Consider the following 26,156-nt stretch of genomic DNA (forward strand, 5'->3'; position numbering starts at 1 on the left):
ATAAGAACAGAATCTTCACTTAATTTGCTTTAGTTGACAGTAAATCTCAAATCTCAGCTAATATCTCCAGGGTTTTAAATGTGTTATTCGTTGCATGTTTGTGTACCTGTAGTGTGAGAAGGAGGGGTGGGGAAGATATCCAGGATGGTAGTAAGCAGCAGCAGCTGCAGCAGTGGCAGGATCAAGCCCCAGAGGTAAAGACGGCATGCGTAGCTCCTCGGCTGTGGCATAAGGACGAAACCCCCTCAGATATTCCTCAGGAACACTGCCCGGGGGCACAGCATGGGGCATCTGACGGGGCAGGCTGTCAGGGAAATAGAGGAAAAGAATTTAAAGCAATATAACCAATAAAAAAAAAAGAAAGAAATAATAAAAAAAAGAATGATGTCATGTTGTGTCTGAAAAAGGGATGGCAGGTTTTAGGGCCTCTCCACACACCTCAAAATTTTTAACATAGAAAGGTAACACTTTACAATAAGTTTCTATTTGTTAAAATGAATTAACATTGACTGACAATGAATAATCTTTATTAATCTAATTTCAGCATTTTCATAAACCATTATTAAAATATGTTCCAAATTATTTACTGGACCTGAGCTAATATTAAACAGTTATCTAACCAGTGTTTTCCCATTAATTACCAAGATTGTGGTGGCCTGCATCTAATCTGCCCTGCCACAGTTTCATAATGAACCGAAAATATTTCATAACATAAAAAAATCTCTAAAATCCAAACAGCTATGTGACTTACAGTAGTGTGCTTATCAAATCACACATTTAAGTAGGCAGGCTAAAACAGTCTGACATGCTGTGTTTCAGACTGGCTGTGTTCATTGTGCATGTTGTTGAAAGATCTTTACATCTGTGTTACCCCTGGAACAATGTATTCCTTGAACTGACAATGCAATTAAATCGAGTTCAGGCTGATTGTTCAGTAAAAGACTAAAGGCCTACCAGTGAAGTAAATATCCCACAGTTTGTAAGTAATACTTACTTAAGAGGTTGAAAGCGTGAGTCCTGCATCACAGACGTGGGCGTCAAGCCAAATGCGTAAGGGTTTCCAATTAGGTGGGCCGGGACAGTGGGACCCACTTTCTCTTGGGTAGAAGCAGCCTCTGAACTTAACCTGTCCCGGCTGACTCCACGAGGACCTGATTCAGCCTAGACAGACAAGAGAGGAGCATTTTGTTTGAGAAGTGCGCTATAACAGCTTCACATGCTGCCCATGTTTGCCAAGCAAACTCCAAAATGTACAGCACTTCTCAGATGTGCCTAAAAAATTCAACACAGCATGTTTTTTCTCATGTAAAAATAACAATTTTGAATTGTTCATTTGGGCCATTCCAGTTCGATTTCCAATAATAGTTAAAGTAAATAGCAAATAATAGTAAAAGTCTTCTGATTTCAGGGGTTAAAGCAAAAAAAAATCTTGAGCCTGAACTTTTTTTTCCGGGGTTTGGGGGTTGGGGTGGAGGACACATTCACAGGGTTATTTGGCAAACGAAAAAAAGAAAATTATTTTCCTTTAAACTAATTAGTATCTGCCATTAATATTAGCCCTTAGGCTCAGACTACAGATTATGGTGGGATATTTGAAACAGCAATACCAAGAAAGGTTACTCACTACAATATGGTGCAAACACATGTAACATTTAGGATGCTTTTGAATTTTGCTGGGTATTGTTTTACAAGATGCTCAAAAAGAAATAATGGTAAAATAAACACTAGGAAATTAATATAAAATAGGAAATATACAAAGACAGTTTACTACAGAAAATTACAGTTCAGTTCAAATAACAACAAAAACATTAAAATGGTCCAAGAACGGGTAACTTAAACAGGGTTTGTACAGACACTGCAAAATTAAATTCCAGGACTTTTAAGGACTTGGAATTTAAATAGTGCTTTTTTGGTTTTTAAGGACTAAAAATCAGATCCCACTTACCAATCAATATTATTATTACCTTTCAAATTCTAATAAATAAACTAGTAAAACAAAATGGTACAAATCAAGTGCAGCACATTCAAAGAATGCAATGACTGTGGAAACTTTAAACTTATGAGGCAATAATAATTGGCCTCAAATAAAGTATCAAAACCAAGTACATGGTTTAACTAAACAACACTGTTAAATAAACAATATATAATATACCTATATTATAACAAATACCTGCAGAGGACGCCAACAGCCTTAATTGTGATGTTTCATGTGATTCAAGGATGTTTAAATCCATTTAATTTTAATATTTGGCCACATGCAAAGTAAGAAACTTTTATTTTGAAATCGCGATGTACAATAAATCTCATATTTAGAAACATGTTGATGTGTTCTCCTGTGTTGTCATAGGTTTAAATGATTTATGTTACAAATCAAGCCAGTTTTCCCAGATGAATGTTAATTAAGGGACCCAAACTTACCGCATATGCAGAGGAAGAGTTTAGCCCCTTTCACAAATACAGTCTTTACTGGTAATTACCATGAAGAGATCATGTGTAAACATGCCATTTTCAAAAATCCCAGAAAATTCGTTCTGGCAATCATATCGTTCTCATGGAGATGACGTGATTACTCTGAGCTGTTTACAAAGCTCTGCTGGTTTTTTAAAAGCTCTTCTATTTAAATATGGCTCTAGATGAAAATCTTTGACCACTGCGCCTTGCATCTTTTTCAATGTGTCGCGGTCGAGACCCAGGATTCTTTTCCATTTAATAGATAATGCGCGTCTCGTGTTTATAAGAGCAAAAACTTCTGATTGGCTAGTAATGTTAGTTTGGTTGAGAGTGAAAGCTGTGTTCCTCATACATTGGTAGGCGAACTCATGAACTCGAACGTGATATCAAAAAGTGTTTTTAAATGTAGGACGACTTTTTTCCCTGCAGCCAAACACCGCATGCCGGAGATCCGGCACAGTGCTGGAAAACTTTAAGCCCTGTGATTTTTTTGAACCAAGGTGTTTAAGACAAAGAAGATATGATGTGTTATGTGCACATGATATGTGCAGTGTTGGTGTTCCTGTTGTACACACAGTTCGTCAGTGCTACAGTAAAGCCACATACAGAGGACCACTAACTACAGGCAACATCAAATATGAAACACCTTTAAATGTTATGACTTCCTCTCCCACGCCTCTTGCTGTATAACACGTTTCACTTAGCAACAAAGCAACCTCAAACTGCGCACCCACATGCACCCCTTGATCTGTGTCTTCCTCTCTTAATGCTCCTGTGAACTCTTGCAAGTGGAGAGGGAGGTGTCCGATGGGCAGCCAGGCAGAAAAGTGGTTCAGGTATGACAAAAGAAGTCAAAATCACAGATTAGTGAAGTAAATCTGAGATGTACGTACCCACCCTGATCCTGATTTTTTGATCAACAGACTGTCTGAGAAGGCAAAGACCTTGCCATTAGCCACATTGCTTTTTCTTTGTTTGTGGAGAGGCTAATGACATTTAACTGCAGCTTACAGAGGTTACTGAAATCCATAAAGCACCATTAGCAGAGTCTGAAGGACATTTCTGCACTTCTCAGTTAACACTGACATAAATCAAGATAAACAAGATCTTTGGGTCTGTCAAATGCTGTGAACGTCTTCCATTTTATCTCTCTCCTTCACTATAACTGCTGGTTGTTTGTTTAAGCAATAAACTATGAGAAGTTGTGCTATATTGAGAGTATAGATGCAGTTTAAGGAAGCTGTTAGAATCTCAAAAAAAAATAAAAAATACCCTAAAAGGTACTAATATGTACACTTAGGATACTAATCTGTATGATTTAGGGGTAAATATGGCATATAGATATTATATTTATATTTTGTACCTTAGGATACCACCATAGCGATAGTTTTGTACCTTTGAACGTTTTGTACATGTCCAAGTAAAATAATAATAATAATAACAATAATAATAAAAATAGAGTAATGTTGCGGTGACTGGGAGGGAACACATTCGGTTGACTTAGTTTTGTCATGGCCACGACATGTTAACTCATAGGAACATTATATTAAATCATGGCCACAAGATAATTTTGTCAAGGTACTGTAACTAGCCATGAGTTTAATGTGTAAACAAACCTGCATGACCACAGCAAACAGTTATCAGAAATTAATATTTTTAATAAATTAACATTTTATTTTGGATTAAAAAATTACAAAAAGTTTGTAAAATTAATAAATGATTATATTAACCTAACCTAACACTATTATACTAGCCTATATGGTGCACAAAGTTAAGACATTTTTATCCATCCCATTTCACAGTCTTTTAAATTCATGCACTTTAAATTTATTAACTGATCATATCAGTCACATACTGGTGTAGACTATAAGCCTACAAGAAATACTGTCATACATTAAAAAATTTATAAGCATTACTGTTGGTCATTTTGGGTTTTTTATCTTTTTTTTTTCTCACATTACACAAAGAGCTGATTTTAGGGTGAAATACGACCCAGGGAGCTTCCTGAGATTTACCCATCTTTGTGTGATTCATTCAATCCTGATAGTTTAAAATTCATCTCTGTCATTTTAAAGAATTAAATCATCACTTTTTTATGGCTATTTGTTACAAAAATCCAAAACAAGACAGGATGTAATAATATATAAATGGTAACTCTAACGCCCTCTTCTGGTCATTGACTGCATTACATACAAGCTCTGTTTATACATGTCGGTGTACTAGCCAGAGTTTGGGGACAAATTTGTGACAAAGGTTCTGACTAAGCCTCAGGACCTCAATTAAAATAATAATAATAATACATTTTTAAAATCATGAAAACAAAAACAAGTTTTTACTGTTTTCTTTGGTCGGTTGGTTGATTGGTATGGTTCAGGTGAGACTATAGTAATTATAATTAACCTTTTAAAATCAACATAAGTATATGACGTCCTCTTTTATAGAGCTACATAAATATATGTGTGTGTACAAGGTGACAGGTGTGCGGTGGGGCTTATGCACATTAAAAATGAAAGAGGAGTGTGTTGTGATGGAGCCCAGGGTTGCCTGATACCTGGCTCCTCTGTTTCTCTCTCTCTCTCTCTCTCTGTCTGCCTCAGTGGCTTTTTTCTGGCAGACAGTCAGGCAGGAAATGACACCAGCTCAGTATAGTGAAAACCCCACACACACTTCACATCTTGGTAAAACTCATACATGTGTGACAACTATTGAGAAAAATTATAAAGAATTGTTCAGCGAGCGGAAAGAGAGTTTGTAAATCATGACAGTATCTCACTCTGCTGGCTTATGTAACTAGAGGATCAGGGGTCGAGGTACTCGGGGATATCTATAGAGCCTTAGTTTATGGGATTAACCCCCCCTTCATGCACACACACTCAGCAATAATAAGGGTTGAGCAGCAGACAGAGAGCTCTTTGTTCAGTGTATGTGTGTGTGTGTGTGTGTGTGAGCTATGGCCTGAGCACCTCTGCCCCTCACCCTCAACTATACCGACCCAGAATCTTTCAGTATGTGCAGTTGAAACCATCCTTTCATAAACGGTGATGTCAGAGGTGTTCAAACACTACCTCAGCTGGAACAACACACAGACAGGGTTGATCAGAGACCAGAGCTGGAGCAGAACGCTGCATCTCTAGCTCAGTCTGGATCACAGATCTCACAGATGAGTGCCAGCTTCCTTTCAGTGAAAAAAAGCACCCCAGTTTCTCAGGTTGAGAGTAGCAGTAGCCAGAGGTATCAGATAAGTGGGATTAGAGGATGACCGTAATCCTTAATCAAAACGAGTGCGCACACACACTTACTACGGGTGTCTGAAGGGGGGTGAGGGCACAGATGTTTAGTGTCATTGCAGGGCCATTGTTTAACACTGGGGGGCAGAGGGTGTGTGTATAATGAGGGGGGTGTTGGTCCTGTTGTCGGCTGTGTATTGCCCAAAACATATTGCCCAACACTGTGATTCACAAGGCAAATGAAAATCCAGCACTGTACATGTTTGTGAATAAAGCAATAAGCCACTTTTTCTGCCACAAACAACTTCAAGTGCTCAGGCATGTTGCTTCAATAAAGCTATATGGTATGGTACAATTTTCAGTGCCCATAACTCCAGTCTTCAGTGTCACACGCTCCTTCAAGAATTATTCTAATATGCTGAATTAGTGCTCAAGTAACATATCTAATTATTATAGTTTAAACCTCTCAATTTTGTGGAAATTGTGATACTTAAAAAAAATAATAAAGTTATTATTATTAATTATTTGAAACAGATTTTTGTAAATCATTATTATGCAGTGTTATACAGATAGACATAGACATGTGATGAAGCCGGGGAGAATTCTACATGCTCTGTGCTTTTTCAGCTCCCTACCTAAACTGCATGTTAAGGTTCCTGACAAGAAGACTGGTCTATAAGGAAGATAATAAAATGATGTTGCCTTCTAAGACTCTGTTAGCATGTTACAAAGCTGTCTATGTATCAGTATGACGACTCTCTAGGGTTTTGATGATTTCATGATTAACTTTACCTCTCGTACATGTCGGCTCTCACTCCTCCACAGGCCGTTGATGGTTTTGGTGGGTGCTATGGTGACAACAGGTGGGGTACTGGGTATGCTGTGGCCCCCAGGAGGCACTATAACTGGACCCATGGGGCCCCGCTTGGGCGTACTGACTGGGGAGCTGTGGTTAGTGGCCGGAGATGAGACAGGAGATGACTCGCTGCTGATGGAAGATCCTGATAAATGACAGGAAACAGGAGAGAATCAGTCATTTTGTAATCAACTTGCCATTTATATGGAGATTGTGGCTTATAAATAAAAGCAAACTCAAAGCCACATTGCAAACACATTGCACCAGCTTCTTACGCATCTCTTCCCTTAAAGCTGTGTGCGCACCAGTTTATTTTTGACTAGTCCAGTTTGAAGTGGAAAGGACATACTATATAAATATAAATGTCTCCTGGAGGAGTGGAAAGACAGACACACAGCCTACGGCAAACATTAGATGGAGACAGTGAACGGGGAGGAGCATTTATGAAGAGAGATGACAGGAAAAGCTCTGACGAGAGAAAAACGTCAAAAAAGTCCTGTGTGTTCCTCCTGAATTCTTTATCTGCATGGACATCCAGCCAATTACAGTTCAGTGCTTAATCATCACTCTCTAAAGTTGTCATCATTAGTACATATCTACACACACATCTGTCTCTCAGTCTATCCGCTGTGAGAGGTGAGCAGGGTCTAACATTACACTAGCCAATGCACAAAAAACTCCATGCTAAGCAGAATATAGCCTCAGTCACATTAAATTTGCTAAAAAAAATATAGCCTCCCTCATAGATGATGCTAAGCAGAATATAGATGTTGCAAATTAAAGGGGTCATTATTGTTGTGTAAAAAGAACATTATTGAAACGAAATTGTGTTTATGCAGTTTAAGGTTTAAAAAACACATTATTTTCCACATACTGTACATTATTGTTTCTCCTCTATGCCCCACCTTCTGAAACGTGTCGATTTTTACAAAGCTCATCGCTCTGAAAAGCGAGGTATGCTGTGATTGGCCAGCTATCCAGCGCATTGTGATTGGCCGAATCCCTCAAGCGTGTGACAGAAATGTTACGCCTGCGCTCACTCGAAAATTATACAATCTAATTCAGATTAAAAACTGCTCATGTTGCCTGTATGCAGCATCTTTGTTTGGATCATGATTAAAATGCAGTGGTTGCCTCTAATGTTAAATGGAAAGAGCACATACAAAGCCTTATTTTGTTTAAATGAAGATATGTTTTTGATTTGTATTATTTATTTGATTTAGGGCTTGTTTTAAAATTTCAATTTAGTTTTGTCATTTTCATTTACATTCTATTTCAATTTTGTCATTTAGCAGACACTTTTATCCAAAGCGACTTACAAATGAGGACAGAGGAAGCAATCAAAACCAACAAAAGAACAATAATGTGCAAGTGCTATATTAGTATATTATTATAGTTATATTTAAATTTCACAAAGAAATGTGCAGCATTTTGTCCAAGCAATAATAAAAGTAAGGACACATCAACACAGTTAATTTTGGGCTAGGTGAAGCACTTATCTTAAATCTCATTTTGTTGTTGTTTAAAAAAATTAAATAAAATTGTGTAATCAAAAGGGTTAGTCGAATCGACTCACCCTCGTGAGTAATATATATGCACATCCTCTGGCACACCCCCTGGCACACACCTTCCTACACAACTTCCTTTACTTTAAATGTAAGATCAATGTTACAAAATATATATGCACATCCTCTGGCACACCCCTGGGGACCCACTGTCCTGCAGAACTTTTTTTTTTTTTCTTCCTTTTTAGACTTAAAGAATGTTTTCTCAGGTAACCTAAAAATGTGCTTTATTATTATTATTATTATATCTTCTGAATTAACTGCTTGTTTACAGTAACAACACATGGCAGAACAACATGCAACTTCAACACAGTTTGTGGTTGTTGGGCTAGGTGAAGCATATCAAGCTTATTTGTATAGCACATTCCCTTCAATTTGTTTAGGGTTGGTGTTTATGACAAATGTTGTTTATAATCTTAAAGGGTTAGTTCATCCAAATATTAAAAATATAAAATAAAATAATTAATGAAATCTTATGTAATTTCAGAAACAAAAAATAAAAAACAAAAAAAAACTTATACAAATACTGAAATTTTAGGTTATTTCTGAAAGTATTAATAAAATACACAAAAACACTTATACACAGTGACTGATCTGTGTTCTTTTTTCCCTCTCTTGCTTTCAATAATGCTAATTTTACCTGCCGCAGAAAATATGCCACACAAAATCGCAAAAGCCTTAATTAAAACATAACAGAGTAATGATTCTTAGTTCAAGTTAGGTATGATTAAATGAATGACTTGCACTTCAGTAAATGAATCTAATTAATTCAGCAAACTAAAAAAAACAAGCTCATAAGAATTATTTGTTGTGTTTGCATTGGCACAAAAAATGCACATTCAATGGCTTGTTTCTGATAATGTCTTAAAAATTGAGCAGGATAATAATCTGAATAAGAACTACTTTTCAGTCATCTCAGCCCTGTTCGAGTGTCAAGACATTCAAGCCCGGATGATGTCTGTAAAACAGGCCTCTCTTGAGGGAAGCCATTAGGAGCTGGCATTCTCTAAAGAAAGCTTTTAAGAGAAATGCCACAAAGGTTTCTGTCAACAGCAAGGGAGGAGCAAAGGTGAATGGAGGTGAGGAGCCACTTGCTGCAGTAATTACAGCTGCACACCATTAAACATGCATGCAGAGAGATAGAGCAAAAGAGAGGGGGAGAGAGGGAGAGAGAGTGAGAGAGTGAGAGTGAGTCCACCACAGCAATTAGCAGCTGAGTCCCAGTAAAGACCCGAGTGTCTCCTCCTGTCTCATTCAGTCAATTAACACAGGCTGACTATTGCATGCATACACACACGCACACACACACACACACACACACATTGGCCTCTCTTTCCACTGAAATAGGGCTGCAACAAATGATTATTTTGAAAGGTTATGATGGTTAAAAGGTTGTATTAGTGCTAACTAAAAATAAACTTTTTAAAAATCCATTTTACTGAGCTTCAAGTCTTTTTTTTGAAGGGGCCAGATATATATGTATATGTATATGTGTGTGTATATATATATATATATATATATATATATATATATATATATACTCTTGAATAAAGAGAGAGAGAGAGAGAGAGAGAGAGAGAGAGAGAGAGAGAGAGATCAAACCACTGTTGATATTTCAGCCCTAAACTGAAACTGAAGCTCTTGAATAAGTGATTTGGAGCACTCTACATGAGTAGCAACTCGTGAAGTGAATGAACGATTCGACCCACAATAGATTCCAATACAAGCAGCCTGAGAGGAATGATCTGGCACTCTAATAAGCAGAAATATACAAAGCACACACAAAATTGCTTGAAAACAGACTGTATTTTAATTGTGATTTATTTATTTATTTATTTTTTTGATACATTTCAGAATTTAATTGTGTAATTGTAAATATATAATCAACATATCTCTGGTTACAACTGTCATCTTGGATTTACTTTTTGCATTATGGTATTGCCTTATGCATGATGGATGGATTTGGACAAAAATAAGGTATGGGATGAGGCCTACCTTTTTTAACCTTTCCTGTCAAAAGTGTAATGCCTATGACGCCTTATACTGCTGCCTACTGAGGCAGTTCGCTATTACACAAGAGTGTGGTGATGCCTGTAGTCATCACTGATATAGCTGAGTGAATAATTCAGCAGGACTGCAGGCACATGTGCAGCGAGACACTCCCCACCCCCTGCCCTTACAGCTTTCTTCTCTTTTATTCACTCCGGCATGGGCTCATCCATCAAACATCATCATCCTCCTGCAGTTCCTGTGAGTGTGGATCTGTCAGACACATTCATATTTTATGTATCTTCACAGCATTAGCACTAATTTACTGCACCAAACATCATCACAAGAGAATGTGTGTTTGAAGGAGAGGCAGACATCAGATCTCTCTCAAGCAGGTTTTATGGCTGTCTTTTCTTTCAACTGAAACACACACATGAGCAGATGGGCCTCTCATTGACACACACACCATCTGAGTCAAACTGGTATGCTTTTATGAGATGCTAATGATATTCAAATGTATTCAGTGCAATGCGTCTGTGCAAGCTGCTCTCAGAGGATGCTGTGCCCATATATGGACTAGAGGTTCCAACACTTCCTGTCATGCTCTGAATGCCACTAAAATGGATAGATTTCACACTGCAGAGAAAAAGAGGGACTGTGTGTGTGTGTGTGTGTGTGTGTGTGTGTGTGTGTGTGTGTGTGTGTGTGTGTGTGTGTGTGTGTGTGTGTGTCCGTCCGTGTGATTAATGTTTATCTCTGTTCTCTAAAGGGTTTGTCTATTAACCCACCTCTGCCTCACACTGACCGCACACACACACACGCGTTTCAGGCTGCATTAGAACAGCATCAGCAGTTAATTAAACAGCCCATTTCACACCTGGTGTGAAAGCAGAACTCAACACACCTCAGTCCATATGCTGCCCTGTGCACAAACACAAACACACACATGATTGTTTTTTGGTGCGCTCACATTGTTCATTCCGTGAAACAGTAGATATCACGACCATTCTGAACAAACAGACATCAGGTCTGTTCTTTCCACAGCAGGATCTCAATTGAGATGAAATCACATAAAGGCCTAATTCTATGCATTCTACATAGGTAGCAAATCCACACACCACACAAATAGTGCACAAGGGACCAAATTTACAACTGATTCAAGTAGTTTGGAAATTAGATCCTGATACTGTAATGAAGCATAAAAATACACAGCACACAAAAATAGCCATTTTTATATACTGACATAATATTTTAAGAAATATAAATATACATACGTTTATTAAAATGAATAAAAACACAAATATTTTCTATGGACATTTATATTTTCTAACTTAATCTTCCTTAGAAAACAGTAAATTTGGGATAGTTTCCCTAAAAATGAAAACTCATAATCTACTCCAAACCTGTATGCATTTCTTTCTTCTGTGGAACACAAAAGAACATATTTTGAAAAATGTTTCTTCTTTTATGTAACAGAGCAGAAAGAAATGCATACAGGCGTGGACAGGTAAATGCTGAAAAAATTATATTTTAGGGGGATCTCTTTGACATGTTATTTCAATTCACCCCCACACAAAATATTTACTGATATGCTTTACTATAAAATAAAGTTACATTTAATTAAACTGGCCTATTATCTATTATTTTCAGCATAGAATTATAATTCAGCTCTGTTTATCTAGCTTTATCCACCATCCTTACTGGATGTTTTCACTGAGTCTGTCAAATTTTAGGACTGCCCTATTCCCAAGCAATATCTAAAATGATTGCACTATCTGAAGCTTGTGATGCCACTTACCTTTTGGAACAGCCTTCTCATCAGGAGCATATGTATAACGACTTAAAATGTCACCAGTTTGTAAAACAGAGCCACCATCACTTATGTGAGTGTGACGGTGTGCTTATGTGTGTGTGTATTTATCCAGCCGGTTTCTCCAGATGGAGGGCTACAAAAAACAGGGTACCCCCCTACCCCCTAGGGCTACGCCTGCCACTCTCTCCTCTCAACCAGAAGTAGAGACTCACTCCTCCCCTCTACTCCTGTGTCTCTGTCTCTGCTGGATAAAGGATGAGCCCTTTAATATCCAAGTCCACATGGAGCAGTTAATTAATCACACACACCACACCTGCTGTGAGCGAGACAGATTGGCCATGTTCAGAAAGGAATACTTGTGTACTGCATACTGCAACTATTTTTTCCCAATAGTGTCTAGCATGCAACAGTAAACATTTGACATTCATGTTGCATCCAATTATCTTAGACATAAATGGTTGAATAGCATTTGTAATCCAATACTGAGTATACAATAAGGTTAAACTGACCACCCCCTCATTATCATATTGGAAGAGGAAATATAACTGTGAAATATAGATAAAAATAACTATGAAAACTAGGGATGCACCGATGTATCGCCCGCCGATATGTATCGCCCGCGGATATTTATAGACCGATTTTTGATTATTTTAAAGCCATCGGCATATTAGAAATAGCATGAAAAAGGCTGATACTGATGGTTTATTAATTAACTGCATGGAGACAATGAGTTGCATGTCTGTTGCATAATCCAACGTTTTTCTTTGGGCAAAATAATTAAATACTTGCCAAAACAAAATAAAAACTGTACAATATATAGTTTGTCAGACAGCATAGAAGAGCCAATGCAAATGTGACGCTGACGCATCCAACGAGTGAAATGCCCGCACTCAGCTGTAAATTCATCATAGGTAAGTCGAAATGACAATCTGAGGATATATCACAAACCGCCAATTAAGCATTAGGCCTACATTTATGTGAAAATGAATGGCAGGTAATATGCAGCTTTTTGTGTGTTTGAAACCAGCAAAAATGGCAGGATCGTGTAGAACACAGATTCACACAAGTTCACATTACGCACCTGCAGCATTTCTGTGAACAGAGAAAATGGAACAAAATCATCTAGGCTACATAAAATGGAATATATTGGCCTATACACAAAATATATTTAACTTAAATCATTAACAGATTAAAAAATGAAAGAAAAAATTGTGCTGAGTTTGGATCATTGTAACGCACTCCGAAGTTTATGGAAAGGAAAGCCATTTTTATTTTGCAAAAGATTTAGTTTTGAATAGTGTCAGCGACTCAAACGCACATACAACATATTTTTACTAACTTGAAATTGCAGCCTGTTCATTATCAAAATAAAATACAGTTAAAGATACATAAAAAGTTACACTGCTCAATTGAAATAGTCCCTACAGTCTGTGCTGTTCAGCGTAACCACCGCCTCACTGTGCTGTTATAGCCTATGTAAAGGATGCTGTTTTATGTCAAAAATGCGAGTGAAGAACAAAGCCTATAGTTTACATAATAAATAATATTTTAGCATTCAGATACGTTGTGAATATGGAAACATTTGGATTTGTGCAGAATGAGAGAGGTAGGCTTCAGTATCGCTTTTAAATTAATTTGTTTTGGCTTACAACTTTAGAGGATTTGTTGTGGAGAGAAGGGAACTAAAATAGCCTAATTGTGTTTGTAATATTTGTAAATATTTTGCATTATTTACCGGTTTTAGCCTACATTATTTCTGAAGGATAATAATAAAATAATAATAATGTATTAATAATTAAATGCGATGTACAGCCTACTAATTTAGGCAGTTTTTTCCTCTCAAAACGCTTATAGGAGTAGTGTTTTTTATCCATGCTGCAAACATTTTTTTAAATATCTTGAAAAAATAGGCCTACTTTAATGTCTTTAAAGCGTTGACAGTATTTTCTTTTGTTTAATACATTTGGTCAAAATCTAGAAAAGATGATGCTATATTGGCTATGAATAAGAGCAAGATAGGCTACCAGGTCAAGACCCTCGTGTTTTCTTTTCTTTTTTATTATTATTAGTACTAGTAGTAGTAGTAGTAGTAGAAGTAGTAGTAGTAGTAGTATAGGCAAAGAAAAAGTTTTAAAAACAACGTTATTAACCAGTATTTTCTCTACTCAAACTGGTTTCGGAACGGTTATAATACAGAAGAACAGAAACGCTCAAATACCAATTCAGCTGGAAGTGAACCAATCAAATTTTTTATTTTTTTTTAACCCCTGCTTTATGAAATTGACCAATATCAGTACTGGAATCAGCCAATAGTTGTTTGTTAAAATTGGTATCGGTGTTGGCCAAAAAAATAAATAAATAAATAAATAAATGAAAATAAATATATTTTCAAAATAAATTCAATAAATTAGTATTATTACTAATTTAATTAATGCATTAGTAAATAAAAATCAAATAAATATTTTATTTAAATCTTGGTATACAACTCAGTTTAAATTAACTGATTATTACATACACAAGTAACTGTTTTACAGATAAATTAAAAAATAAAATAATATAACTCACTAATTTACTTATTCTATAGAACTGGTCCAAACTCCTGTCCCACAACCAAAAAAAAACACATTTAAAAAGCATTTAAGTATTTAAATCTTAGATGTTTACTAAGATATTTCTATTCTCTACTGAAACCCACAATAATTTTTAAAATATTAGTAAGCTTAATATATATAAAATCATCATTTTTGGGGTACTTTTAATTAGGAGGTGGCTATTCCGAACTATTTTGGATTCTTTTAAAAGAATAGTTCAAAAATATTTATTTTATATTTTCTTTGTAAATTATGAAACTATGTTAAAAAATGTGTCCCACATTTTCCATGTGACTACCGAAACAGTGTATGTTTAAGTCCATTGGCTGAGACTGAAATTAACTACACCCCTACATTTATGATCAGGAAATATTTGTGTGTCACTTTCTCTTATAGCTACAGGGTGAGAAAATAGGTCCATCATTTTGAGGTAAATGTGTTTAAAAATCATAAAAATCTGTGTGCAACTCTAAGGAATGTCACTACCAAATACCATTTTTTATGCAATTAAGCACACTTTGAAATCAGTATGATTTTTACCTTTTACAAAGAAAAATTAGAATCAGAATATAACAAATCTCATAAATTACACTTGAAATATTGTCAAAAATGTAATTGTTATTAATTTGCCTCAAAAAATTATTTTTGCAGGTTTTATGCATTCTTTAACAGGAAATCTCACTGCCGGAACGGCATGCTTATGTACACACTCTCTTGCCTCAGCAACTGAAATAAATGAAAGTTCTGGGAAACTGGAAGTCAACCCACACTCTACATGTCATCATTCAGTCACTGTCGCTCACCCGTCTCACTGGCCCAGTCTGTAAACTCCTGCAGCCCACCTACAGCTGTCTGGACTGGAGACAATTCAGACAGATACTGTGAAGAGGCGTTTCTAGAGCTGTTTTTAACAGTGTGAGTGACCTAACCATGTGCATCAACTGTCTGTTTTTAAATGCCACCCACAGATGGGCTACAGATATACAGACTCAATAAGAAACAGAAGGCAAAGTTAACACAGGTGATGAGACACAGCACTAGAGCTGAGCATCAGCAGACTCCACATTGCAATTTATTCTGACCAAGAAGCACCCAACCACTCACAAAGGAAAAAAAAACAATATGGTCAACCAATCAGAGTTTGCTTTTTATTTGACATTTAGGGACAAGTAAATGTGTAACTGGGCATAACTCAAAGATGTGCTTTTGGATATCTTGCTGAATCAAGGCTAAGTGTCTCAATCAAAACCTTTAAAAGCATTTTTCATTCTAGATTCACTGTCAGGTATCTCACAAATTTTGTCAAATTCAGCAGCAGCAGAATGGTCATAATGCAAATTATGCACAGAACAAGAACAATAATCTGGTGAAATCTGAACTGGAACATGACAGGATTTTATTATGGTCTTGCAAATCCAGCATTTTACACACAACATATTAGGACACATAAAATTTAAGTCCAGTGATGTTGTGTGGGTTCACAACATTTCAGACATCTTCACAGCAGGGTGCTGGAGCCATTAACACAAAAGTGTTCTCTATATGGAGAGCTCTTCCTGGGTCTGCTGGAGAGCACTCACACTAGGGGACAAGCAGGAGAAGACAGGAAGCATGTGGTATTCTGGCAGACTGTTAAAGACTGCTTCCCTGCTGAGACGCTGTCTACAAACATAGCTGAGCACCATGTAGAGAATGTGTGTGTGTACCTTCCTCAGGCTACATACACAAATAGCATCCGTGTACACAGACACACGTGATGAACGTATCTGTAGAAAATGTCTCTGTCGGCACACAGTAAGGCAGCAGCATCTGGTCCAAACTGGTTACTTCCTTTCTGAAAGGTATAGTTTACCCAAAAATGAAAATTCTGTTATCATTTACCCACTTCAAGTTGTTGCAAACCTGTATGAATATCTTTCTTCCATTGAACACAAAAGAAGATATTTTGAAGAATGTTGGAAACCAAACAGTTGACGGTAGCCATTGACTTTTTTTTTCCATATATGGCCGTCAGTGGCTACTATCAACTGTTTGGTGACTCGAGGGTGAGTAAATGATGACAGAAATTTTGCTGCATCATTTACTGCATTACTGAGTGCCCACAGAGAGTGTTTTTTTCTACAGATATGTACATTTGGCCTCATTCATGAAACATTCGAAAATATATGAGTAAATTCTGAGTAATTTACACATAAACGGACCTTCCCGAAAACTCTCCTCCGGATTCACAAATACTTCGTAAAGGTCAGATTTGATAGTTAAATGTGTGTATGTTAATGAATTTCAATCATTCGTAAATAGGGCATGCATGCATGCTCATTCACAATTTGCATATTCCCTACCTATGAATTACAGCTACGCAAATGACGCATCTAGGAATGCTGTGGAACCCTTTGGACTCAATTCTCAGGTTTCGCAAGTTATATTGCATAAATGCATAAGAGACCATTATATGCCTAACAATAAATGAATAAATTAAAGTGTGTCCCCCAGAGTGTTTTTGGTCAGCTGACATAATGCCTGGTGCTCTTCTGAAAACGACCAGCTGGTGGTGCATGAGAGAGCTTTGGAAGCACTGCATTTTTCTGGAGTGACGCGTTGTTTGCTATGATTTGGAATATTCAAGGCAGTTACATGTTACGGGTATTTTATTTTGAAGAATATTACTGAATATAAAAATGCAGTTACCAGCAATATTAACTTCTCCATTGTTGTGTTGTACAAGTGATGGTTGGTCAATGTAGTGTTTGTCCTGCAAGTTTAAGATGGAGGGCCCAGCAGATAACATTTATAATCTTGATCATCTTCAATAAAAACCCATCTAACAAAAATGTCAAACACAGATAATCTAATTCAAATGAGAGAGAAGTGTGATTCAAATGTGAAAGAACTCATCTCTCCAAGGGATGGGTGGGTTCTTCTCCATATCTCCATGTGAAATCTAATTGTATTACTTTCTTTTTATCATTGTCTTTTAGCTTAAACAAACCAAAATATTAATACAAAAAATTCAGGCAATAACTTTTTTGGCTATAATATTTTTTTTCTTGAAATAATAATAATAATAATAATAATAATAATAAAACATTTAAAACCTAAGTTAAAAACAAAATACAAAAGTTATTATTATAGCAGTGGGTCTCAATCCCTTTACTTGCACTGCACATTTTGAACATCTCTATTGTCTTTTGAGACACACATTTTAGGTCTTGGAGTCTGATCACTTGAATCAGGAGTATTTGATTAGTAAGGCATACAATGGCTGTGTCTGAAAACTTTCTTGCTGCCCTATCAGATAATGACTTTTCAGACAGCAGTCCTCTCAAAAATGATTTCGGACATACTTCTGAGACAGCATAATAGTTTAATGATCTACAACAAAATAGAGAGCACTCTGGAGATAATTAATTCAATATTACATTTCTACAGTACTAATTTCTAGCTAGAAATGACACTGAATGTGAAAAAAATTTATCAAAAACATTTACAGACAAACTTACAACCAACCACAAATTTTGGATGTCATCTTTGTTTTTTAGCTCAACTGGTACGAATGCACAGGATTGTGGGATATCATAGGCAGCACTGGATACATAAGCCCCTTTCACACTGCACGTTGGACCCGGAAAATTGCTGGAACATTGCCGGGTCGCCTACTGTGTGAACGCAAACACGTCCTGGGATTGATTCAGGGATTGATATATATATATATATACACTGTCTATTGCTGGTGATCGCATTATTTATCATATGCATCTGTTTACATAAGAGATCGCTAGTTTTTCGTCCTGTTGACGTTTGTTTTTGTTCGGAAGGTTTTGTACTCATTCAAAAAATGTGTAATAGCACCCCCGAGTGTATAACAGTGAAAACAAGAAAAGCCGTAAAAACTTGTCAATGGGGGGGAAGCGTTGTCTTCTAAATGACAAGATAACTCGTCAATGGTGGGGAAAGAGTTATACTGAGTTATTGCCTACATAACATATTTTAATATAAATAATGTATGAAAAAAAATAAAATAAAGATGTAAACGGCATCTCTCATTCAAACTCGCATGCTCCCGCTCTCTCTTCCAGCTCACCGGGTGTCCGCATTGGACTGTGGTAAATACTGCTTCAGCAAGTGTACACCGGTTGTACACTCGAAATTAGAATGCATTGTGGGTAAAAAGTAGTGGACTAATGTAGTAGGGAATGAAGTCATTCACTCAGAATTCGGACAGCACTACCAAATGGCTGACACCCCAATGAAATAGTGCACTATATAGTGGATAGGGAGCGGTTTCGGACACAGCTATTGTAACATTGCTATCTAAAAATAAAAACAAAGTTTAATTCACTAAACTAAAAATGAAATAAATGAGAAAAAAAGCACAGAGTTGTGCTAGGCTATTTTGATTACCCCATTACAGTCACTTTACAGTCAGTGCTATCATAAAAATAGACTTACGTGCAGGTTTTAAATTCTACATGTCACATTTATTGTCCAACTACAAATATTTCAGTGAAATGTATATTTTAGTCAAAATTATTACGCTCCTATTTAATTGAGCTCTGTCTGTTTGGCACGCATGGACGCTGTGGCGCTCATTCACTGAAGTGAAGCTTAGCGGAGAATCCCAGAAGGCTCATGCACTTCTGACAGAAAAATTGAAATATTTCCATGGCTTTCTAACATTTACAGATGGAGAATATACCCGTGAAACGTAAGTTATGCATTCAGGGAGACAGCACATCTGAAACACACATAACAGCGCGAGTAGCCTAGTGTCTTTGTCAGTGGCACATGCAGCCTTTCTGTCCAAGCATCTGACAGGCCGAGCTGCTTAAAGTAATATGCTAAACGAAACTATAAACTATGTCTTACCAGTTTTTAAAGGCCTTAATATGAGGCTTGTCACATGTTTAGAACAAACTGGATTATGCACTTTCTCGGCAGCAGCTCAGTCTGTGTCCTCAGCTATATTTTCAGATGCGCTCGTATCAAACTACTGCATATCGATATAAACGGTATTGCCTTATATCGAATCGCTTATAAAGAAAATATCGATATATCGTACAAACTCTATATACCACCCAGCACTAATACGTAGTATTGGAAGCAGCAGAATTTCAATTTTCAGCTCAGAAACACAGTTCTTTCACCCAATATCCATGGGGCCCAGAAGCCAACAGCACTGGATCATGACCCGAGCTATGGACTACTGACCCTGTTGAGATGATGCCATAGTAAACACTGTGGTCTAGCACAAGTGGGTCACTAAACATGAACAAGACTTGCAGGAAAAGCAGACTTCATTCAATCCAGTTTAAATTCCACTAATGTGTCATTTTCATAGCAATAATGGGACGACACCCAGGGTTCATCTGTTTCCTTGGAGCAATGACACATGGGTCAGGGATCAAATGTCAGGGGGTCACAGCTTACCTCTGGGTTCCTCTGCCTGCTTGGCCAGCTTGCGTAGGGCGGCGGCAAATCCCGAGTGGGTGGACTGAGATGCAGGACTGCCATTGGGCACAATAGAACCGTTGAGGGGAGACGGGGTGAGGGGACTGACTGTCGCCGTGGTGCGGGTCGCCGTGGAAATCATGCCTAACGATGGTGACTTTGGCTCATGGCTCATGCCTGAAGGAGACAGAGAAGCACAGTCAGATATTAAAAGCAATAAACAGGAAATGCATGGACCCTGCACTGATGGGCTGACTAACCGAGGAGAGGACGTAAACAGCCTGACACAAAAAAACACTGTGTGACCCTAACAGCTGCAGGACAGAGGTGAAGAAGAAGAGGTCAAAGGTTATGCCCAAGGTCAGCTTGTCTGTCTGCCAGGATTCACACACACACACACACACACACACACACACACACTAAAAGTATGTACCAAAACATTAAAAAAAATGAACGGATTAAACATGCTGTATTTCATTTACACTGATTAAATACAGAATCACAAAAAAAAATAAAAATCCATATGCAGAGGTTATGTGTTAAATCTGGACTAAGAATAGAGGAATATGGGCCTGGAAAAATGCATGTTAGCATCTCTAAGGTCAGATCGAGAGAAAGAAACTTTTTCCACTAACTAACTGGTGCCCAATCAGGCCCTGTTCTGGCCAGGCATCAATGAAAGCCCCGAGTAATTAGGCTGGTTTTGGGGTCACCTGATATTGAACACCTGATATCGAACTGATATCGAACAACTTAATAAATTGGAGAAAGCAAAATACAGCAATTTACTCAAATATATATTCTGGGTGTGTTCAGAAAGAATAAGCTGTGCTCTGTTCTATCTGCTATCTACTACATGTACTCAAGTATACGTGATGCTCCACACAAACTCTGTCTCCAGAACTGTTCTGAGAGTTCAACAATCATTTCCATATTCCATCTGAAAAAGAATGCTTCTGTAAAATATACACTCAGTTTTCTGCCAAAATAAAAGCTTAGTTTAATTGAAAAGAAATGGACAGACATTTATTTCTATTGAACAGTTAAATGCAATAATTTAAAATTAACATTTTGATATAAAAAAAAATAATCATAAAATAAATAAAACTACAGGGGCCTAGATAATCATCTAATATGTATCCTATTCAAGTTCACTAATTGACTAGTTGCCTATCATGACCCTGAAAAACAGCCAACAACAAACAGGGCTCCAGACTGCACCTAAAATGGTCGCATTTGCAACCAAAAATATTCATTTTTGAGTTATATTTTTGCTGAGATTGCCACTGGCGACCTTATAAATTTACAGGTTATGATTTAAAAAAAAAATCTTGCTTGTTTTGCTATCACATCTTTTTTTATGTTTACGTAATAAACTGAGATGTGCATTAAAGTTTAAGTGAAAAAAAAGTATTTCAAACAGTCCTCATCTCTGCTGAATGCAGCTAGCATTAATGGCACACCTGCTAAAAGAAATGTGTTTACATCTCCAGTTGTATCAGCATAAGAGAGATAAAAAATGATGGACACGTGCGAAGTAAAAATGCAGAAAAGTGGTGTCTATTCCATGCACAACTTGGAACAATAATGATATAAACATGAATGGATATCAAAATGTATAAGTAAGCCTACAGTAAAACTTACTGAAATGTCTCATGTAATCGCTCAGTGTTTCAAACTGCGCAAAATGTGTAAAGTTGTAAACAATGCCACGTAACAATACCTCAGAATAACCATTCAGTGTCCATAAGCTCATTAGTCAGCTAGAAAAAATAACTATTAAGAGGAGCATTTTGTTAAATATGCGCTATATTGCATATCCATAAGGTGCTATATTGCATATTGACATTTTTTCTTAATCTGATGACAGTTGTGTACATAAGAAAGAATGCAAGGGGCTAAAGATAAAATTCAACACCTATATAATTGTTACTAATGACGAAAAACAGGCAGGATGTGTGCAATATATGTTACAACATTTATAGATGCATTGAGAAGGAGGAGGAGGACTCATTGGCCAAGTGATGCTGACATAATTATGGTCCATGATATTGGCAGATTCTGTGTAATAAACAATCCTTTGTGTATGAATTAAAATGCTGAAGATGTAAAAGGAGGGGAGACCTAAACACATCACAGTATGACTGAATTTTTTTATTTTTTTTAAGTTTATTTTGTGGCACAAAATTATTTGGCACCTATTTTAGTTTCTTTTAAGAGCCAATGGCTCCTTAATTGGTCTTTCTGTCTGGAGCCCTGAACAAAAGTGCAGCAGTGTTTGCGAGAGAAACGTTTAATGTACAAATATGCAAGAAAACAAAAAACATAATCGCCAGCTTTAGATATTATAAAATGAATAAAACAATGTATAAAATGAACAAATGTGTTGACCAAGAGACTCCATGTTTGTTTGTGGAGAGGATATGCAGCATCTTTTTCTTTCACGGCAGTAGAAACATAAGCCAGTCCTTAGAGCCAATCACAGATCCACCACCATTTCAGTACAAACAGGGGTGCGAGAGGCAGACAGACAGACAGATAGAGGAGCTCTCTGAAGACCCGTTCACCCACTGCACTACACATAAACCACTCAGAACTATTAATAATGAAACAAACAGCAGCACTGAATCGCAGATCCTCAGACTGACCCTTCACACAGCGCAGATGCACAGCACTACTTTGTTCACATTCCAGCTCACAGATGCATGATGGGAGTTTGCAAACACAATAGCACACAATCACAACACCTTTAAATTACCGTCAAGCACAATGTCTCCGTTTACTTCCTCAGTTCACAAACTGTCGCTCTTTCAGAAAAAAAAAACGTTTGGAGAGTATCTAACAAAGCAACAGACACACACACACACACACAATCCCTTTCGTAAAGTGAAAGGTCCAGTGTAGCAGCTGGTGCAATGTCACATGACCCTCCTCTTCTCCACCCATAATTCCTCTGCCCCTCTGAGATAACACAGAAAGAGAGACGGGGAGGGGATACCCTGTCTTTCTCTCCCTCTTTCTGTGTGTGTTCATGAAGATCCTGATCCAGAGGTGGTGGCATGTGCTGACATGCTCTTCCACCACAACAATCTCCTTCCCCCATGTCTCGCTCTCTCAAAGGCACAATCTGTGCTCCACCCCCTACATAAACTGCAAGACAGATGAGAACAAGCACTAACGGGCAGTTCACACCAGCAAGACTTTTTTTTTTTTTTTTTTTTTACCACTACAAGCCTTTTAATAAAAATAAATAAATACATAAATGTGTGTACCCCTTCATTCTGGTTGTGGCACTTTTGTGTTTTCATATAGGAAGGGGCCGTGAATAAGCTGTTATAGGTGTCATTTGTTTTAAAGTGAAAGGAACATAAGATGCTGTAACATGTAAAACTACTTGCTTTCACTACTAATTAAGCATCTTGTTTGGAAATGGTCCAATCCATAGTAACTACTTCTGTTTAAGTGAAACTTTGTAACAATTTCCAAAAAAATAAATAAAAACAAACAACTTTAAAATAGCTTACTTCCTAATTGCAAAATAAGGTGGATAAAAACTACCAAGCAGCACCATTGCATCACAACAGATAATTTCATCATAACTGCTTACAGTAGATGATATATTATCATTAAATCACAATTTTCCTACATAAATGTCATCAATCGGTTTTACACCCATCATTTTAATGCAGGAGAGCACCAACATATCTATCACATTCAGCAATGGATTATTGTTCATTTAAGCACAGGACTGACTGCAGCATGATACACTTTCATTCATAGTTACCACGATCAATCATAGATAGATCAATCACGATCAATTCCACTGTACCCAGAGATACAGAAACAAAACTGATTTGCATAAAATCATGAGTTTCAACCAGCCAACACAAAGGCAAAGTGTTTGTTTTAGGTGTGTGCAGGACATAAAGGGTTAAACAGAAGACAAGAAGTCATCACCGCAGGCCACAATGACTCAGTTCTCTTTCCTCTGTTGATGCTCACAGATTTCTCACAGAGAGACAGAAAGAAAGAGGTTAGGGAGGAACTGATCTAAGCTCAACAATATGGCTCATTTTGCGGCACACATGCTCAAACAACTATGTACCTCACACACAACACTTATGGGGTTTTCCCTTGGTAGCACCAATACAGACTAGCATTGTGACTTTTTTTTTAACTATAGTATTGACTTGGTATTGAAGTACTTCTACTTTTGACGTCCTTATTTCATTCATCCCTAATAAATTATAAAGGGCAGTATCAAACAGTTTTTATCAAATAAAATGGTGAAATACTAGTGAAATGAACTCCCAGTGAAGCTCTGGAGGTAGAATAAAAAACGCTTTTTGCGTCTTCTTGCACTTCAATATTCACATATTATATATAGTCCATATCACAATTTAATTTATTTTCCATTTTTTAATCATCCAAAATGTGCTAAATTGTGTGACATTCTGTTTCTGATATGACTATGACATGTGCTGTTCCCCAGCAGAGGGAGCTGCCATCTGTACGTTTTGGTTGGACATCTCCCTCACTGTTCATCAGATGCTGAAGATACCAAAAATGCAACAAAAACACATCAAGCCAGCAGAGTCTCATAACCAGTTTTAAAAATCTCCCTGCTCCTGACTCTACTGAATCATTAAAGATTCTGTTATTTTTTTATTGTTTAATCTATGAACAAGCATGGATAAATATTAGTGTTTACAAATCTATACTAATCTGCTGATCTGCCGTAATGTGAACACTGTCGAGCCGCTGCCTTTTAGACAGAATCACAAGCACAGGCCACGGCATAACAAAGCACACAAGGGCTCTAGTGAGCAGCCCACTTCTGACCTGACCATGCGTAAACACACACAGTGGCAATAATCCCGGTGGCTCCGCTATGCTGCAGCCTACTGTTGAGATAAGAGGTGTGCTGCCCTGGAGAGCGTTTAATCTTTAACCAGCAACAGATTTGCCTATCAGCTCATTAAAGCAGTCCAGATCTGCAGGACAGAGCTATCTACTGTCTTTCATCTGGAATTACCCATGTATGTGCGTGACTCAGACTAACATGGCCCTCGGGGAGAATGTGTGAGGATATACACAAGACATACAAACACATGCTTGACCCAGAATGACCGGTTTTATCACTGTAGTCTGAAAAGATGAGATGGCACACAGTTCCACACACACACAGCAAAAAGTTAAACTACAGTCTGCACACAACAACACAACACTCCCCTTCCACAGAGCACTATCTGTAACTGCATGCAGACTCATCTTTACGACACGCACACAGCAACCGTCTGCTCATATGCTGACCGACACATGAGATAATTTCACAACATTTACCCTTATTTACAATACCTGCTAGTGCAGGGGTCTTTTTTTTTAGACCTAGAACATTTCGGTGGATAGAGAGACAACAAATGACGACAGTATATGGCAAACTGTACAAAAGGCTTTACTCTAATAACATCCAAATGGTACCACATTGATGTATGCCTCATAAGAAAGTACGTAAATACATTGCAGAAACTGTAAAATCTACTAGATCTCCTGTGCTAGTGTGTCCAATTATCAAATTACACTTGTGATGAATGAGAAGCACATTATGGTCAGAAAAAAAAGAGTTGAATTATAAGTAATGTGACAATTCTGAAAAGTCACTTATGCTTTCTGGTATCACCAGATATGGGACTGATAAATGCTACTGGAGAGAATGAAATACATGAGCTACTTTAGCCTTGCAGCTTTACACACAGATAGCCTACACACACCATATGACATTCAGCGGATCTGGCAGCTGGCTGTGGCACTTCCAGGTGGTTCATAATGAAGCCTTTCTCCTGTGTGTGTGTGTGTGTGTGTGTCACATGTACACAGCCTATTATAAACAGCAATAACAGAACAACAGTGTGTGAGCACTGCAGGGAGTAAAGAATGCTGCCTTTTTATGTATTGTGTGGGTGTAGAGGATTTTCGGCCACCACTGTTGTAGTCCCTAAGGGTTTCCTGTCAGCTGAGGACAGTAGACTAGTGTAGGCATTACAGAGACTGAGCCGTAATTGATACGGTGATGTTAAACTCTTCCAAACTGCCCCGCAGTTTCAACCCAGTGACCCCACCGCATGACCCTCAAGCCCTCTGACACACTCACACACCAAGACATGATGGTCACAGACCTGGACAACACACATAGAGTGAGCGCTATGTTGTATGAAC

The 26,156-nt window shown here is 37.4% G+C and overlaps 1 protein-coding gene across 5 annotated transcripts in view; it reads right to left on the reverse strand.

Annotated features, from left to right (window-relative positions):
* The window catches only part of gse1b (Gse1 coiled-coil protein b), a 212,204-nt gene that overhangs the window by 12,550 nt on the left and 173,498 nt on the right, over window positions 1-26,156 (reverse strand). For all 5 annotated transcript variants that reach the window (XM_042774994.1, XM_042774993.1, XM_042774995.1 and 2 more), the window contains 4 exons: window positions 19,920-20,117; window positions 6,471-6,679; window positions 995-1,161; window positions 107-304 (listed from right to left, as the gene is read on the reverse strand). In XM_042774994.1, the coding sequence (XP_042630928.1) occupies window positions 107-304; window positions 995-1,161; window positions 6,471-6,679; window positions 19,920-20,117 (772 nt within the window). The remainder of the gene's footprint in view (window positions 1-106; window positions 305-994; window positions 1,162-6,470; window positions 6,680-19,919; window positions 20,118-26,156) is intronic.

This window comes from Cyprinus carpio, chromosome A18 (genome assembly GCF_018340385.1).
Source record: "Cyprinus carpio isolate SPL01 chromosome A18, ASM1834038v1, whole genome shotgun sequence".
Taxonomy (NCBI): Eukaryota; Metazoa; Chordata; class Actinopteri; order Cypriniformes; family Cyprinidae; genus Cyprinus; species Cyprinus carpio.